Below are 19,701 nucleotides of genomic sequence, written 5' to 3'. Positions count from 1 at the left end.
CATAAAAAGGAAAAATCTATTAAAAGAATTTAAAATTCGCAGCTTTTTCCAGCATATTTTTTTCAGTTTACTATCGAAAGAGAATGGTTTTGTTTTAAATATGAATAATTTACAATGCAGGTCATTGCGGTAGTTATAATTGAATAATTTAATTAATTATAAATTGAATTTTTACCACATCTTATTTTTTTAGTCGCTTGTGGCATCCCTCTGTACGAGAAGTAAAGGCAAACAATGCAAATAATTCCTGTCTGAAGTTAACCTACAAAACCTCTACTCCACAATTTTACTTAAATCAGTGTGAAAACTTGCATATCATAGTATTTTACACACAAATTATATAATTTTAAGGGGAGGGAGGATTATTGTGCTATTCAATTTTTAAAAAAATAATAATTTAGCTAGATATTTTATTTTCTCTTATAATTTAACTTTTATTGAAAAAAAAGGAAAAAACAATGTACAATGTGTAAAAAAATGGTCTACCCTGAATAACTTTTGATCTAATGATTGAACCTTCACGTTCTAGGACTCATCCTACTGGTTGGAGGGGGTGACTTCTTGCTGATTATTTAGTGCAGATGATATTTTAAGTTACGAAATCAGACACCAAAACGTGCTTTCTCTGTTTAAACATACGTTTCTTTCTCGACGGATTCAGATTACAGCTCCCAAAAACATAGCCGTAATCTAAGAAATAGGGGTACAAATAGTTTGGTCAGAAGAGTTTTGACCTCTTAATGTTAATTTTACTTTTTGCGCATTTCGTCATGTCTCGAGAATTTTTTAAGCGAATTGAAAAATTCTAGCACACAACTAAAAAATTCGTTTATCCAAAGATAATTCGAAGCAAAGAATAAATTTTAGTAAATATTTATTACTTGATATTATTTTATTTGGTATTATTTTATTTAACATTATAGACGTAAATATTTTGAAATTTAATTTTTTATACCATTTTAAATTATCTTATTTGTACATGGCAAAGTACAAAATTTGTGGGAAAATAGTTAAGTAGTTCCTAGAAAGTGTAGTTAGTAGTCTTAGAAAGTGAAGATCCAATCATTGAATCAAAAGTTATTTAGGGTGGTCAGCTTTTTTCTTTTCTTTTCTTTCTTTCTTTCTTTTTAGTGCACTATAAGTATTTATTTTTATTTTCAAATAGCCTCGAGACTAAAAAGTATGAAATAGAGGAGGTGAAAAATGTTTTGTTTAGTATAAAACAACAAGCCGGAGTCGGTGGCGTAGTAAAGAAATCAAACTACGAGCTCCTCCCAAAACGGCAAACCTTGGACTCATCTGCGAAACTATCATACGTTAAAGAGTTGATGGACTTTAGATTGGAATCAAAAAAAGCTCATTACAACCACCTTTTTCAAGAAGAGAAAGATAAGATAGCGGTAAAAATTACATTTTTTTTAATGTTATCATCGATTTAATTAAAACACGCCTGTAACATCTAATTAAAACCAAGGAGAACACCGTTTGTTGAGAGCGAGGATCTTTTAGCTCGAATTTAAATTAGGGTTTTTGCTTTAACCCATTTGTGGTTTGCGGGAATTTTTTCTTTTTTTTTGATATATATATATATATATATATATATATATATATATATATATATATATATATATATATATATATATATATATATACAAATTAACATGAAAAACATGAATAAAATAAAAAACTAAATGGTAGAGAAACAAGAATGGTAAAAGCAAATAGTCGTTATCAAGACACTTCTATTGCTATAAATGCGATATTTCTGAATAAAGAATAATTATCCTAAGATAAAAATTATTCTTTATATGTGTCGATATCGCAAAAAACCTTATGTTGTAAAAAATCATGAAATAAAAGAAAATTGTAAAAAGAAATCAAACTTACCAGCGTGAATTAAAACGCGGTTTAGGTTTAAAAGTACAATTGTTACATCTTCCTTCCATTAAATTAAATTTTTACCTTGCGATAGATGGCGCAGTGTGCGCATCTGTAAGGATTCATAGCTTTTCTCTTCAGTCTTTTGTTTGTTGTCCTTTCGTTAAGTTTAAATAAAAAACACTAAAAAATATTGGCTCGCACTGATTCATTTCAAACCAATAGCCAAAAAGATCCCGAGATACAAAATCTGGCGCTCCAACGTAAATATCCATTGACGAAAATATGGATAACAATTGCTTAATTCAAAGAAAAGTTCTTCGAACAGCCGTAACAAAAACAATAAATGAACTGGAATCTTCAATCGAAGGTAACAACATCCAGTCAGCATCAGTAGCATTTGCTAAACTTGAAGAAAAATCGAAAAGATTGTTTGAAAATGACGAAATCGTTTTTAAATATCTGTCTTTAAATCCAGAGGATCAAACCGAAACTGATAAAGAAGAAGTAAAATCCAAATCCTCAAATCTTGATGAAGTTTTAGAAAAAGAATTGGAACAATGTGAAAATTACAGAGATAACGTTACTGCAGCGAAACTGCGCTTCCAAGAATTTTCGAAATCCTACGGAAGTGTAAACAAGCAAGCAGAAGTCATATCGTCAGATCGGATTAGCATCAATTTACCGAAACTCGAGCTAACAGACTTTGACGGAAATCCCAAAAATTGGTTCGCATTTTGGGCTATGTTCCAAAAAATCGATGAGGATCCTAAAATAGAGGACGACGTAAAATTCGCCTACCTGATGCAAACAACAAAAGGTAAAGCTTTCGATTTTGTTCAGTCTTATCAAGTTTCTAAAAGTGAATATAAAACTGTTATTAAAAATCTAAAATCACGTTTTGCGGATGATAAAATGCTAATCGAGTTATATGTACGCGAATTATTAAAACTAATTTTAAATCAATCCCAAAACATGCCTTTCATTAATTTAGTAGATCAATTAGATACTCAATTGCGCTGCTTAGAAAATTTAGGTGTTACTAAAGAAAAATACGCGTGCATGCTTTATCCGTTAGTCGAAGCGTCAATTCCAGAGCATATTTTAATTGCGTGGGAAAGAGAAAGAAATTCTACTTCTCGTTCAACAAATGCAAACATACACGACCTTGAATTACTAATGCAATTCCTTCGGAACGAAGTGATCGGTTCAGAAAGGATTCGTATTGCGAAAAATTTTTGTACCACGGATAAAAATAGAACGGGGAAATTAAAAACAGAAAATAATCAAAACATGATCTCGGCGCCAGGCGCGACGGCTTCAACTTTGTTTAATCAAATAAAAAATGATAAACGCAAAACAAATGTATTTTGTTTATTTTGCCAAAAGGGCACTCACAGGAGTTGTGATTGTTTTACTGCTCAAAAAATGACACTTCAAGAAAGAAAAGAAAAAGTAATAAAAATGAAAGCATGTTTGGCGTGTCTTAGAATTAATTGTCGTGCGGATAAATGTGGAATGAGTGTCCGGTGTGTAATTTGCTCCAAAAAACACTTTCCTATTTTGTGTCCTAATTTATGCAAAGAGGAGGAAAAAACTTTTTCTTCTTTGAACAAAACCGAAACTAATAACGTCGTCAGTAATAGCTCATCCGGTTCGGGAGATATTTTATTACAAACTCTTCAAATAAGAGTATTAGGGCCTTCGAAAACAAAAGTTGTTCGTTGTTTATGCGACTCAGCTTCGCAAAGATCGTATATAACTCGTGATGTTGCAGAATATTTAAACTTAAATACTGATCATTCTGAATTTCTGACACACAGTTTATTTGGCGGTATTGAAACGGAAAAAATAAAACATTCAGCCTTTAAGTGTGAGCTTCAGGAAATTCGAGGAAATTTTTCGTGTAAAGCTGTATTATTAGATAAAGAAACTATTTGAGGTATGATTCCTAAAATAAGAAAATCTGATGTAGAATACTTCACTAATAATGGAATTTACTTGTCCGATAGTGAAAACGATAATTCGAACATATCAGTTCTTATTGGCGCTGATTATTTAGGAACATTTTTGACTGGTTTTATCAGCCAGCAACCAAATGGGTTAACTGCTGTCCAAACATACCTAGGGTGGGTAGTAATGGGGAAACCAGCATCCTATAAAAATAGTTCTACTCATGTTATGCCCATAATTTCGCTACATAGCGCTAGCAAAATTTGCGACCTTTGGTCATTAGATATTCTTGGTATTAGAGATCCCGTAGAAAATAAAACAAAAACAGAAATTGATATTGAAACTTTATCTTTTTTCGAAAAAACTGTTAAATTTCGTGATGGTAGATATGAAGTTAATCTTCCATGGGTTGAAGGCCATCCGGAATAATGTGATTTGCGATATCAATCGGAGAAACGTTTAAACTCCATGACTTTGAAGCTCATCTCTTCGGGAAAATTTGATTCATATGACAAAATTTTTAAGGAATGGGAACAAATGGGAATCATAGAACAAGTGTCTAGTAATACAAATATAAAAAATTTATCTGATATAAAATGCCGATATCTTCCTCACAGAGCTGTTTATAGAGAGTCTAGTTTAACAACTAAAATACGGCCTGTATTTGATGCTTCCTCGAAAGACGAAAATTCTGTTTCCTTAAATCAATGTTTAGCTACAGGTCCAAATTATATTGAATTGATTCCTTTCGTTCTAAATAAGTTTCGCAAAGAAAAAATTGGCGTCATTTCCGACATCCGCAAAGCATTCCTTCAAATAAGCGTGTCCCCTTCTGATAGAGATTTTCTTCGCTTTCTTTGGTGGGAAGATTTTGAAAAACGCAAAATTAAGATATACAAACATTGCAGAGTGGTATTCGGCCTTACATCGAGTCCGTTTTTGCTCATGGCAACAATTTATCACCATTTGGATAAAATGAAGGAAACTGAAAATGATATCGCTGTGAAATTGAAAGATGCATTTTACGTTGACAATGTAGTGACAAGCGTTGAAAACAAATTGGAATTAGAGCGATTTTCAAAGACAGCTTGTCAAATTATGTCTCAAGCAGGGTTTGAGCTTACGGGTTGGGTTTCCTCCTCACAGGGTGAAAAACAAAATCTAGATTTAAAAGAATATGGATATTCTCCTGTTCTCGGACTTTTATGGCAACCCAATTTAGATACAATAGCATGTGATATTAGCAGCGTCACAACTGAAGTACATAACAAATGTACAAAACGGCAACTTTTGTCGATTTCCCAAAAAATATTTGACCCAATCGGTTTTACCGCACCCGTGACGCTCATTCCAAAGGTTCTAATGCAAAGAGCATGGAAAAATGATAAGCTGGGATGGGATCATAAACTTCCATCTGAAATAGTGGAGGAATTTAAAAACTGGCTATCCAGCTTAGGATTTTTGAAATTAATTCAAATTCCGCGTTATTTTGGAGGATTAATTAATAAATCAACTACTACGATTCACATGTTTAGTGACGCTAGTGGGAAAGCCTTCGCGGCGTGCGTATTTTTGCGAATTGAATGCGAAAAAGAAGTTCAAATTAAATTAGTGCAGGCAAAATCACGTGTCGCTCCTCTAAAAAAGGATCCCATCACCAAAATCAAAACTGAAATGTCTATTCCAAAATTAGAACTTTTAGCTGCACTGATAGGTACTCGTCTTGTTCAGACAGTCAAGACATCATTAAACATTTCTGATATCGAAACCTTCTATTGGACTGACTCTAAAGTGGTTCTTTGTTGGATCAAAAATCCCGGAACATGGAAAACTTTTGTGAACAACCGAATACAAGAAATTCACTTGAACTCATCTAAAGAACATTGGTGTTATATCCCATCTCAAATGAATGCAGCGGACATCGCTTCTCGTGGGTGTAACGCACAAACTCTTTTCAGTCTTCGTTGGTGGGAGGGTCCCACATGGTTAAAAAATCGAGACTCTTGGCCAAATACTCACAATGCTGATTTCTCAGACGCTTTAGAACTTGCTACCTTGGAGAAAAAACCTACAGTTTCGACGAATCTTTCGTTAGGTAATTCCGAGCCTAATTTTTTCGAATGGACTAAGCGAATTTCGAAATTTTCTACAATCGTTCGAATTTTGGCCTATGTTAAACGATTTATCTTCAATGCTAAATCAGTAGTAAATAAACAGAATGAATCCCTCTTGAATGGAAACTTAAAAGAAGAAGAGCTCACCAAATCTGAGCTCGATATACTCCTTTTCATACAAAATGACTCATTTGGGAAAAATCGTCGACTGATACCTCCCAATTTCATCATTTACCGCGACTCTAGTGGTCTTCTAAGAGTTGAGACAAAACTTATCTCGACTGGTGATGGTGATTTTTTCAGACGTCCTATCCTGTTGCCAGACAGGAATGAACTAGTTTTCAAACTCATCGAAGAGACTCATCGGACCTACAGCCATGTAGGTGTACAAACACTTGTCACAACCCTTCGTGAAAAGTACTGGATTTTGCGATCAAGAAAAACCGTTCGATCAGTTGTTTCCAAATGTGTAATTTGCCAAAGATTTAAATCCAAATCTGCTACGACGATGTTTGCTCCTCTTCCAGAAGAACGTGTGCGAATATCAGCAGTGTTCGAAACAACTGGAGTTGATTTAGCTGGCCCTTTGGTTCTGCGAAATCGTGACAAAGTTTGGATTGCAATCTTCACGTGTGCCGTGCGGTACATTTCGAACTTGTTTCGGACATCTCCACGCAAAGTTTTCTTCTCGCATTGAGACGATTCATTTCACGTCGAGGTCGAGTAAAATCAATCTATTCGGATAATGGCACAAACTTTGTTGGTGCAAACAACGAACTGAAAAGTATAGACTGGAATGTCATCATTGCTCACTCAGATTTGAAAAAAATCTCCTGGCATTTCAACCCACCTACCGCTGCTTGGTGGGGGGGTTGGTGGGAGAGGGTGGTAAGAATGTTGAAGGAATTGTTGAGACGCAATTTAGGAAAAGCGTGTCTTAACTACGAAGAACTGTACACCGTTGTGTGTGAATGTGAAGCTCTACTTAATAGTAGACCTCTTACTTACCTCTCCGAGGAACCATCAGATCTAGTGCCATTAACTCCTTCTCTCTTTTTACAGGATCAGACTGAATTTTGTGTTGATGATCTCGATCAGAATGATATGCAGAATCTTCGCAAACGCGCGAAACACCTTCACTCCATTAAGCAAAAACTAAAAACACGTTTCTATAAAGAATATATTTCGCTCCTTAAGCAATCCAGACACTCTCATCAATCCCCACTTGAAGTGGGAGATATGGTTCTAATCAGTTCAGATAATAAAAAACGTGTTGATTGGCCTCTAGCCAAAGTAATTGAAATTTATAAAGGACGTGATGGTGTTTCCCGAGTTGCGAAGGTTAAGACTCAAAATGGCGAAATAATTCGACCATTTCAACGATTGTTTCGTTTAGAAACAACAAGCATTGCAGGTAAAACTCTGAGATCTACAGTCAAACCTGTTAAGCTTTAACTTCAATTTTGTATTATACTTTAACTTTTATTTAATATTTTTGATAATTTTAAACTTTAACCTTTTGCGGTTGGAGGATGTTACATCTTCCTTCCATTAAATTAAATTTTTACCTTGCGATAGATGGCGCAGTGTGCGCATCTGTAAGGATTCATAGCTTTTCTCTTCAGTCTTTTGTTTGTTGTCCTTTCGTTAAGTTTAAATAAAAAACACTAAAAAATATTGGCTCGCACTGATTCATTTCAAACCAATAGCCAAAAAGATCCCGAGATACAAAAACAATAATAAAACAGTTAACAAAAATCGCGAAGATGTAAAATATTGGAAGTTGTGCTTATAGCTTGAATCGAATAAAATAAAATTAAAAAATATATTTGATCGAAGAAGAAGAAAATTTATATATATATATATATATATATATATATATATATATATATATATATATAGTCGCAGAAGAGTACCCCTCCCCTACTTCTGAGGTTTTTTGCCAATGACAAAGCCGAAATTTCTTAAAACGAAATTTCGATAAAACTTTTAACAGAACGTAGAATGCTAACTAATCAAAAACAGTTTTCCAATGGTAGGAAAATTGTGTTAAAATAGAAGTCTTCATTTAGTAAATTTTAAGAAATTGATTTTGCCCACCATTTTATTTTAAACATTTACGTAAAATTTTATACAAATGTATTTTATGTAAAAAGCTACTTGAAAACCAATTATTTCGTCCTGAGGCTATTAAAGTGCTTTCAGAATTAAACAAAATTCAGTATTACTTCAGTATTAATTCAGTATTGAATTCTGTATTATTTTAAAAAGCATTTTGCAGAGAGCGAGCATCCCTGTCTACCAACTTTCAACCAATTCTCTGTTAAATTTTTTTTTTTTTTTTTGAATTTCCGACTAAAAAAAAGGCCTTTTTTATGGATAAACATTAATATATGTTCTCCCCTAAATTCGAAAACTCAAAATATTTTTGTCGACAAGCAGTTTTTTGCTTGACCTATTGGTGATGAGATATGTGATGTCTAATCCATTGAGCTCCGTTTTCCTTACAATGCACCCAAGTTTAATCTTAAAAAAATGTACTGTGATTATATATTTATTCACTCTGTTGCTTTAAGGTGTTTAAGATAAATATCTGCATAAAAGAATTAGCAAAATTAGGTAAAAACTATTTTGGAAAATAATTTTCCTACCTTACATACCATAAATATGTTGACATGTAACACAAATAAAAGCGAAATTACAGAACGTACAAAATGATTTTGATTTCAGTTCAAGGCGGGGAATCGTACTGCGAGAATTAACGAAAGTGGGACTACTTGAGCCATCTCTTAGTAATATTCAGAAATACAAAGATAATCGCGGGATTTAAAGAAACGCGTAAGTAGCGACGAATTTAATTTCAATGATGCAGTTTTACTGACATGCGAAGGGGTTGATCTTTCCTTTAGTAGTGTAGTGGTGAACAAAAGTGTTGTAATTTATTAAATTATCCGACCTAATCTAATTTATTAGAATTATTGATATATAGAATTATAGGCTATCAAAATTTTCTTTTTCACTACAAATTCGCAGATATAATGAATCCAAATGAAATATTATCCATTGTTATTTCTTAAATTTTAGGGGTATGAAAGCGAGGTCAAGATACAGGCTGTTACGGATTTTCAAAATATATCTTTTTGGTTACTGAAGTTTCAAGTAAGAGCACAGCGTTAACTTAATTTTAACTAGTTGCGTTATCTCTCCTTCTTCTCATTAATTGACGGATGTTATTCCTGCATTCAACAGTAATTAATTGTTTGAATATTCTTCTATTTGGGACCATTCAACTATAACGTAAGCAAGTTTTTGTGGGTTCCCCTCCTTCTTGTCAGCAAAAATTAGCAGATTACAAACCCCCATCACAGAAAATTATCTGTTATTTATTTTTTGTCTTCTAAGAAAAATTGATAATAAGAGGACTTTAGGGCCGGACATAAGCACTTCTCATACTTCTCCTGCCCCTAACTAAGCAGAAATAATTAAATGACAAACCCCTCCCGACATTTTTTTTATTTGAAAACAAAAGGAATAATAAATAAAGTTAGAAAAATAAAATTCAAATATTAAGAAAAATGATTTTTTGCATTGCATTATCTTTAAATAATCAAATTTTATATTTGTGTCCAAACATTTTTCAATTCGTTTAAAAAGTTTTCCACATATGGCGAAACACGCATAAGTAAACATTAAGGGGTCTAAGCTTTCGACCAATTACCTGATCAAACTATTGGGACCCTTATTTTTCAAATTGCGGCTGCATCTCATATATTGAGGGTTAAGAATTCGAATTCGACGAAAAAATGTATGTTTATTCAGAGAAAGTATGTTTTTTTTATTAATTAGTACAGACGATAACCTTAAATACGTTAATTAATTGGTGCAGACGATATTTTAAGTTACGAAATCAGACATGATCAAATATCGTCTGCACTAATTAATTAACGCATTTAAGATTAACTCCTCGGACCATTAAGGCTCAGTCTTAGTTAGTGAAAATCCGATTATTACATCAATAGTTGTTCCGAATGTTTAATTTTCTTCTTTGTTGCTCCCCCCCCCCTCCCGCAATGTACAACATTAAATTCTACACTAAATCAGAATCACGTCTTCGGGATGACTTAGCTAAATTTATCACAATGAGGCGATTACGTCACGAACGTGATAAACAATGTTACCGAGGGATTGTTATCTTCTTATTGTTCTGATAACTCTTTATGTATAGGCAGGCATACTTATTTCTTCGTCGTCACTTCCCCAATGTATAACTTCTGACGCAATACTTTTTTTCAATTCGAAGTTTCAAAACTAATTGTTTTTAAAATAAAAGCATCGGTTATAATAGAAATATCTACTTGGGATATAAGTAATTTTGTTATATTTTCCATCAATAGCATGATGGGTAATATGCATTATAAGAAATATAATACGAATAAAAATGAATACAAAAAGTTATTTAATCTAAATTAATAAAAGGTTTTCTCACCAGAAAAAGATATATTCTTAAAAAAAAAAAAAAAGAAAGAAACTAATGGTAAGAACGAATTTGTTTGTTTTTTTCTTTAACAGTATCAATCATTATGATTCAAAGCATTTTATGAATTGCTTTTCATGCAAATACAAAAATCTGGTTAGAACATTTTATCTTAAATTTTTTTTTTTTTAGTGTGACAGAGAGAAAAATAATTCACAGATGTTAAGGATTTACGATTCCGCGATAAATGACTTTTTGGAGGCAATTTGGTTAACAATACGCATCGGCCGCCTTCATTTTATATGCTAACTGGGTGGCCTTCATTCCCCCAAGGACAATAGAACTTCCTTAGCTTCTGAAAGAAAAAGTAAACCTTTTCTAGAAGGAGATCAAACAAGGCGTAAATTTTTTAATATCAAGCAGTGTGATATCTCACTGTCCAAACAATAATTAGACTCATATACCAAAAGAACGTCTTAACTTTTCAGCCGCTACGTGTGAACTCTTCATATCTTTATTTACAACATCTACCTTGATGACAGCGCCATCACACCATGACAAACATCATAAAATGTTGTTATAAAACCGGCCCCCGACAGCAGTGCTAACTTAGAATATCCACAATGGTAGAGGGATCGTGAGATCAGTGGCGTAGCGAGCTTAACTCGCGCCCGGGGTACAATACCCTTTTAGCGCCCCCCCCCCTCCCATTCGAAAACCATATAATATTATACGTAAAATATACTCGCAAATAGATAAATAAACAAAGTAAAATAAATAAAGTCATAGACTCAAGCTAGGCTTTAAATTTGAGACAAAAAATGTAGTTGAGAGAACAAGACTAGATTTTGAAATGTATATGATCATCTAGAATTAGTTCAAAAGATATCTATTATTTATTTTACATATTTATAAAGAAATATTTTAGAAACACGCAGTTTTAAAACAATAAAAAAGTAAATATTTATTATCTCTAAGGAGATACATATATTTAATAATCATATGATTATAATACATTAATAAAACTAATTACTATGTCTAAATTTTCCGTGTTTTTGATGAAGAAATGCTAGGTCACTTAGGCGATCTGTCAAAATTAATTTTAATTTGCTGAATGAACGTTCGCAGCTAGCAATTGGTACTGAGATAGTCAGGAGTATTTGAAATGCCGTTCTCAGATTTGGAAAAACATCTTCTCCATGCGAGATTGATTATAAAAGTAAGAAATTCTAATGGAGTTTTATGTTTAATTTCTTTTCTACTGCGGAGTAACATTTTGCTGTCATATATTTTGATAAAAAGTTCTATTACATTGAAATCTGTATTATAAAATTCACCCGGATTTTTACAATTTTTTTTCAATGTCGTTATCAACATTATCCTTGTTTAATAAATTTTCAACGTCTTGTAGAAATCCAAATTTGAAATTAAAGTCACTTAATCGTTTACACATTTCTTGATGGAGACGATCAAAAGTGCTTTCCTTCCATAACGCGGGGAAATTTCACTTTCTGCTGAATGACCACCATAGCCAATTCTCCAGGCACGTATTGTTGTATCCATATCCCATTTTTCACAAAGAGACTGCTTTTTCTATTGCCTCCTTACAGAGGTCGTCTCAAATTTCGGCTAGTTCAGTCGCCAATGATTCAAGATCATGGAACACTTCTCTAAAATTCATTCTAGGATCTTGTAATCTGAGCTGCACACGATCAATCCTTCTTAAGATTTCGTACCAGAAATGAACTAAAGTTACAAAACTAAAGGTTAGTATATTTTACAACAGAATTGTAGCTTCACTTCTGTTGTCACTTGTAGTGGTAGTGTGCTCTGCTAATTTTTCTATTAGTTCTTTTATATTCTATAGCCCATAGATGATAACGATAACCGCTCCGGTGGAGCTCCATCGCGTTCCAGATGTGTGACCTGCCATCACGGCAGCATTATCGCAACATTGTGATCTGCAGTTTGTTAATGAAATTTCATCGTAATTTAATTCCTCGAAAATTGTATTTTCGATCGAGGCTGCATCTTTAGCATGTATTTCAATAAAACTCAAAAAAGATTCTTCGATGGAAACTTTCTTATTGATAAAATCAGCATCTACATACCTAGTGACTTGGGACATTTGTTCTCGATGAGAGATATCAGGAGTTGAATCAAACAAAAGTCCATAATATTTATTTCGTTTGATATCGTTTATTAGTTGATTTCGAACTGTAGATGCCAGAAGATGATGTTGTTGTTGTAGTTCATTTACGTCGCACTAGAGCTGCACAATGGGCTATTGGCGACGGTCTGGGAAACATCCCTGAGGATGATCCGAAGACATGCCATCACAATTTTGATTCTCTGTGGAGGGGGTGGCACCCCCGCTTCGGTAGCCCAACGACCTGCACGCGAAGTCGAGCACTTTACGGTAGCACAGTTTAACGAGGACCAATACCGCACACCCTCGGTCCCTGCGCAGACTGACCCAAGTGGATCACCCACCCGCACACTGACCGCAGCCAGTGATGCTTGACATCGGTGATCTGCTGGGAACCGTGTCTTAACGATCAGTCCTCTGCGGGACGCCAGAAGATGAATGAATTCATTTGTGGTGACAAATATGAGAACAACAAATTTTCCTGTTAATAAATATTTTCATACTCTATTCACTTAATAATAGAATCGTCGAATAGATGTAGTAAGTAATCTTATTTGATTTATTACTTACCACGAATGCTTTGAACTTGAAAGATAATAACATAGTGAAATAAACAATATAATTTATGCTGACATTAAACTTATATACAACATTTAATAACATTTCATTTTTATTCTAAGCAGAGCGCGATGACAAGGACGTGAATTAAATATTGAAATACATTTAATATGAATTTAATATAATATGAATTAAATATTATGAATAATATTTATGAATTAACATTTATTATATTACACTGGCACTAATTTAAAATATATTTTCCAGAAATCAATTATAATAAAAAAAAATTATCCAGCAATTTTTTGTTTTGCGAACCATTTGGCGCCCCTTTGTGAGTAGCGCCCGGGGCATGATGCCCCCCCTTGCCCACCCCTCGCTACGCCACTGCGTGAGATGGAGTCCCCTTGCCGCCAGGCTAACCATGGGAGTTTTTTCTCCATATATAAGGCAAATACGGGTTAGTTCCATCAAAAAGTCATCCACGAAGGCAAACTTCAAAATTTTAAGACTATGGAGTAGAACATTAATAGTCGTAAACTCAAAATTAGGTCGGCTGTTCACCGACGGTTATAAAATAAAATAACTATACCTTCCAACTTTTATAATATTAACGAAATAATTTTTCCGGTGGTAAAAATCTAAGGCAGAAATTTTTTTAATAAAAGATACTTTTTAATGAAATTTTTATCAGAACTTAAGAAAGTGATGAATAATCTATGTGATCTTTGATATATCTATTTAAATTTTTTATCTGTAAGGGTGGACAAAATTATTTTAAATCTGATTTATTAAAATATCAATACATTGCCTTTTTGCTATTATTAGGAATTATACAGAGACTACGTAAATTTCGCGAAGTGGTTGGTGCGTTTAACTATATTTTATTTCGCGAAAAATATCGCATAACGAATGTAGGAATTCCTTCATTTACAGGCAATTACAACTGATTTAGACAAGTTATTGCGCAAAACGTTCGACGACTGGTAAACATCGGAGAGAGAAATAGCTATTTTGAAGAAGTACAGGAAACTTAATTTGAGAAAAATGGAGAAAGTTTCGAAAGAGGTAAGTGCAAACAATAGAGAGAGGAAAAACAGTTTCCGTTTTACACATTTATCAAAATTTGACTTATCATTAATCCTTTAAAAAAAAATTAACATCGTCGTTATTTAGTGGCAAAAACAATAAATTTAAAATTTGATATCCTGCATAATTTCGAAGTTTTCGAATACATAAAAAATTAAAAATAGTTATTTTTCAATTTAAATATAAACTCAACTCTACGACTCAGATTGCTACAAAATACTCTTACTGAAAAAAATATCTAATTTAAGTTTAATCCACAATGATTACACACTATTCCACAATTCCACATTAATTCCACAATGATTTCGGCCTCGGTGATTTCCTTTACCCTATTGGTCAAGATTCTACAACGATCTCTACTATCACGGAACCATTTTCACGAATCTTAAAAATTTTAAAAAGTGATGACGAAATTAAAGCAGGAGAAGGCATTGATCACCACCGCTACATTCATTCTGTTAAAGAAAATATGTTTGTAACTATGATACTCTAAGCGGGTAAATCTCTAAGCGTTAAAGTAGTATCTTAAAGAAGGGATTTCTTGTTGTTGGTGTTGTTTCTAATGCGATTTGTCGATACCAGCAACCCTGTTGGGTGAAACCAAGCGATTTTAAGGCAGAGGGTGCGTTTCTTGTTTTTTAGTGGTGCCATCTATGGCCAAGAATACGACTTCCGCCACACACGCGTGACGATCGTTTCATAGGGCGATTCATTCATTCAGATCGTAATTTTTACCTGAACCAGAGAACGATCCGTCTCCAATTCAGTGCCTCCAGAAGTATGATTAGTTATGGAAACTTGAAGGACCTTGTGATCCGACAGATTTAACGAGCACTAGTCGCTATTTACTACGCGGGGAGTCTTCGGCCGGCGGGAATCGAACTCACAACCTCGTGGACATGAGCCCAATGCCCTACCAACTAGGCCAGGGATGGCGAACCAATGGCACGCGTGCCATTTTTGGCACGAGATACAATATTTTGGGCACGCCACCGATCACAATTGTTATTACACTATGAATTGTTATTGTACAAATGTTATTACACTATGAAGCATATGTAACAATTAAATTAAAATTTACAAAAACAAACAAAATAGTAAACAATTATTAATAAAAAAATTAACAATTAATGCTAAAAAAAACAATTAATAACCATAAAAAACGAGCTAAAAATAAATAACTAGCAAAAAAAATAACAGTCCTGCTTAAACTAACATCTTACAACTTAATATAAGTTATTTGTCATCTAATCTGCAACAACAGAAGTCACACGGATGTAACTTTAAGTTGTTTTAAGACATGGCAAAATGTATTTTTTTTCAATGTAAATAAAGAGTTTTGAATTGATAGTATTTAGCATTATTATTTTCTGAATAATCACAAAGTCAAAATTATTTGAAGGCATGTCTATGACCTCATTAAACAATTTTTTAGAAAAATTGGCACGTTGGTGTATAAAGGTTCGCCACCCCTGAACTAGGCTATAACGACTCAGGGATTTCTTACTGGCATTATACTACTACTATTATATACTTATTTACTAGTATTTAGCAGTAATACACTTAGTAGTATAATACTAGCATTATACTACTATTAGCATTATACATAATTTACTTCAATTTTATAAGTTTTTAGAATGAGGAAGATTGTATAATGACTAAATTTTTCTAGATGAATGACGAAAAGGCAGCAAGCAGCCATAAAGTGACAAGTTAAAAAAAGAAAACATGATTTAAAATTTTTATTTTTAAATGTAAATTATTACTAAATGAAAAAATATCCATCACACTTTATAATTTCATAAGAAAATTTTTCACAATTTTTCCCCTCTTTCGCTTTTTGTCCTTTTTAGGGTTTTTCGTTGTTTCACAATATAATAAGAACATCCATTAAAGTAATTTTTTCCCGCTTCTATCATGACTCTATAACTGATTGCATTTTTACGATTTTCGATGCTTTTTTTTTTTTTTTTTTGTCCTTTTGAATGGTGTGTCGTTGTTTCTTAATAACAAGACCTTCAATGATTAAAGTCATTTTTTCCGGCCTAATCATGACAACTAAAACTGTTACGATTTTCGAAAGCTCTAACGTGACTACGAAATCCTTAACTTTCTTGGCAAAAGTCATTTTATCTTCTTTTTCATTAATTTGTCAACCCCATTTTTACTTTTTGTAATCTAAAAGTGCAATGAAATGTTTATTCATATTTTGAAGATTGCAATTCGAAAAGAAGTTATTGAAACGGACCGCAGAGAGAAAGAAATAAAGCGGCAGATGCGCTTGGAAGAAGAAAGAAGAACTAAAGCTGTTATAATTGTATTATAAGTTTTTCTTTATATTTCTTTCTTCTTTATTTTATTTAGTTAACCTTGCGTCTAATTTACTTGAAGATTTGGGCAAAATAGGACGAAACGTAACAACAGATGGCCAACTAGGACTTTATCTGTTAGGCCTGCTTGATGAGTAATCATATCAAAAGGCAACGTGTTGTTAGATATGCTGATTTTTGCGCCTATTTTAACAGATTTAACACTGAAAATCATCAGCTGTTTATTCATTAATTATTTTTATATATCAAGCTGCAAATATTTTGAGCCATTTGTTAACGAAAGTATAACAAGTGTTGAAAAATTAATCCATTTTTTTTAAAGAGTTTTTCTTTGTAATCAATATTCAGGAATTACGGTACGCTGTCGGCGAAAAAGCAGATCCTACACCGGATAAGATAGAGTTGGCGACAAATACAATTGGCGCTGAAGGAGCGCTCTCGACAATCGCCCAACAGCTGTACTCTGATATTTTTCTTACGTTTTCGGTAAAGTATCGTTCATCAAGTTTAACATGGATACAGCTCTTCTCAGTTTCAAAAAAAAAAAACGGATCTTCCTAAAAATTTCGCGGATGTCATTACTAAAACTGAAAGAAATATTTCGGAAATTTGATCTTTAGTTAATTCATAATGATATACAGGTTTGGATAAAGAGATAAAATTAGATCTAACTTATATGAAATCAAATATTTTTGTAGATTCAGATTTGACTTCAGATGGATAAATATCATTTAAAATTTAAAACTAGTGCCATAAGTCCTTCATTTCATAAACCCTTCATAAAAATTCTTTCATTTACATATTTTCCCATTCTATATCAATTGCAAATATATTTATTTTAACCCTAATGTACTTCCGATAACTTTAAAATTTTAAAAATATGAATAATTTCGATGTTTGTAAGAAATTATTACTTTAAAGGCAGATAACATTTTTAAAATAGCTTTTGTTTTTGTAGTAAATAGTATGTTATTAATAACTTTTTATAAAATCTTCATAAAAGAATTTGCATTATTCTTTTATTAAGATTGATTAAATCAAGATCATCTGTAAACTAAAAATGTTTTTTTCATTTTTCTTACGATAAATGTTAAATAAAATCAATTTTCAAAATATTGTTCCAATAAAACAAGCTATTAAGCTGTTACATTATTATTATTATTACTATTTTTTTGCAATTTTATAATAATATATTTTAATGTCTTTGCAAATATTTAAAAAACAAATTTTTTCTAAAAACATCCTCACTATATTTTGATGAAATAATTTAACTTAAAAGCATAGGGAAAGCATCATTTCTCTAATTTTTATTTGGTAATCTCAAATTAGAGTGATGCTATGTGTAACTTACAGAGGCAGTTACAGATTCGCAGCTCTGTTTATTAAGTTATAGCTGTTATAGTTATAGTTCAGTTTCCAGTTAAAAAGTGCGAATTGCCAAATAGCCACCTTAGTGCGGTATTTGGCTATACCGTACTTCTAACCAGCTAAAAAGAATGACAAAATGCGAAATTTTAATTAAATCAGTTCTGATTTAGCACATCCAATCAGGTGAATTAAAGCTGTTATAACGAATGTCGATTTGCGGTTTAGGGAAATATATTTTCGTTCTCTCACTATATTTACGCGTTATCATCGACAATTGCAATTGCTATGTGTCTTATCCCGTATAGGATCTGCTTCTACGTATCCTGTCGCAATATTATTTGGTATTCATATTTTTAAAAAATGTATATAGTCAGATAAAGAATGGTTGATCTTGAGCGTCATACTTATAAAGTTTTCAAATATGTTGTTATTTGTTTACGTCACATTAAAGCTGCACAATGGGCGACGGTCTGGGAAACATCCCTGAGGATGATCCGAAGACATGCCTTCACAGTTTTGATCCTCTGTAGATGGGATGGCACCCCTGCTTCGGTAGCCCAACGATCTGCGCGCGAAGTCGCGCACTTCACGGTAGAACAGTTTAACGAGGACCGATACAGCATACCTTCGGTCCCTTTGTAGGCTGATCAAAGTAGTCACCCACCCACACACTGACCGCAGCTATTATTTGAAATACGTAAAAAACCAAAATGTTTTCATTTTGGAGCAATTAAAAGTCGCGCGTTTTGGTTCTAGAATGAAAAGCCTTGAATCTCAAAATGTTGTAGAATAAAAAAAATATCGAAACTCTTTCGTTCCTTTTCTTTTCCACACTTAAGAAGTGCTAATTAATTCTTTCGTGTGCATTTTGCTGGCTAGAAATATTCCATTCAGCACAAATTTGCTTTAATAATGCGTCTTAACAAAGTGCTTCATATGAAAGTCAGTGATCTATTGTGGTGATTCTTAAATGTGATTTTGAAAATCTGCGTTTTTTACAACAAGTCTCTAAGTAGTGTTTTGTTGAAATAAATAACAAATATTACCAAAACTATTTTTCATGCAGTTTATTGCCTCATTTTTAACCGGTAATTAATAAATTAACTATTTCTTTCTTTCCATAATTTTTTTTTCCAAATTTAATTTTTTTTCATTTCTTTCTTTTTCAATCGTTTTTTTTTTCTTCAATAATTTTAGATACAAGCCTTTTGGCGTGGAACTATGGTAAGAAAACACTTAGGACCTTATAAAAAGAAGAAGAAGAAAAAGAAAAAGAAGAAAAAATAAGCTTGATCAAGATTGCAAACTTTAATTTGCATCAAACACTTTCAGTCCTGAAAATTTTAGCGTTGAATCGTTAATAAATATATCTGGAAACTTTAAAATTACGATTTATTAATTGATTGGTTATTAATCAAAAATAATTATTTATATATAGAAAGGATGGCGAGAGAAAAACATTAAATTTGATAAAAAGGGAGAAAAATATTTTTTTTCTTTCCCCGCTAGTATTATAGTGAAAAAAAAAAAAAAAAAAAACGTTGAAGTTTTGGGAAAGAATACTTCTTAATGATTGCCATTATAAATGTACATTTTTAGAATTCTTGTCAAAAATGAAATCAGAACTATAAGTTCTTTAGAGCTCACAAATGATTATTTAAGTGAGGCGAAAAAAATTCAATCGAAATGTAACGAATCTCTCCGGAGGAAGTGGGATTAAAAACATCAAAACCTATTTGATAGAGGTATTGGAAGATGTTGATCTGAAACACATTTGAGATTACTTCG

The 19,701-nt window shown here is 32.6% G+C and overlaps 1 protein-coding gene across 1 annotated transcript in view; it reads left to right on the top strand.

Moving 5' to 3' along the window:
• Positions 1–19,358, top strand: part of LOC122272484 (dynein regulatory complex protein 9) — a 28,234-nt gene extending 8,876 nt beyond the window's left edge. Inside the window, 5 exon segments of the mRNA XM_087155474.1 lie at positions 1,166–1,400; positions 9,030–9,104; positions 14,063–14,194; positions 16,431–16,532; positions 19,111–19,358. Coding sequence (XP_087011600.1) covers positions 1,166–1,400; positions 9,030–9,104; positions 14,063–14,194; positions 16,431–16,532; positions 19,111–19,200 — 634 coding nt within the window. The 3' untranslated portion in view covers positions 19,201–19,358.
• The last annotated feature ends 343 nt before the right edge of the window (positions 19,359–19,701 follow it).

The sequence above is a fragment of the Parasteatoda tepidariorum genome, chromosome 2, assembly GCF_982258835.1.
Source record: "Parasteatoda tepidariorum strain Cologne lab strain chromosome 2, Ptep-v5.0, whole genome shotgun sequence".
In the NCBI taxonomy this organism is placed as follows: Eukaryota; Metazoa; Arthropoda; class Arachnida; order Araneae; family Theridiidae; genus Parasteatoda; species Parasteatoda tepidariorum.
This window is presented reverse-complemented; position numbering and strand designations above follow the sequence as displayed.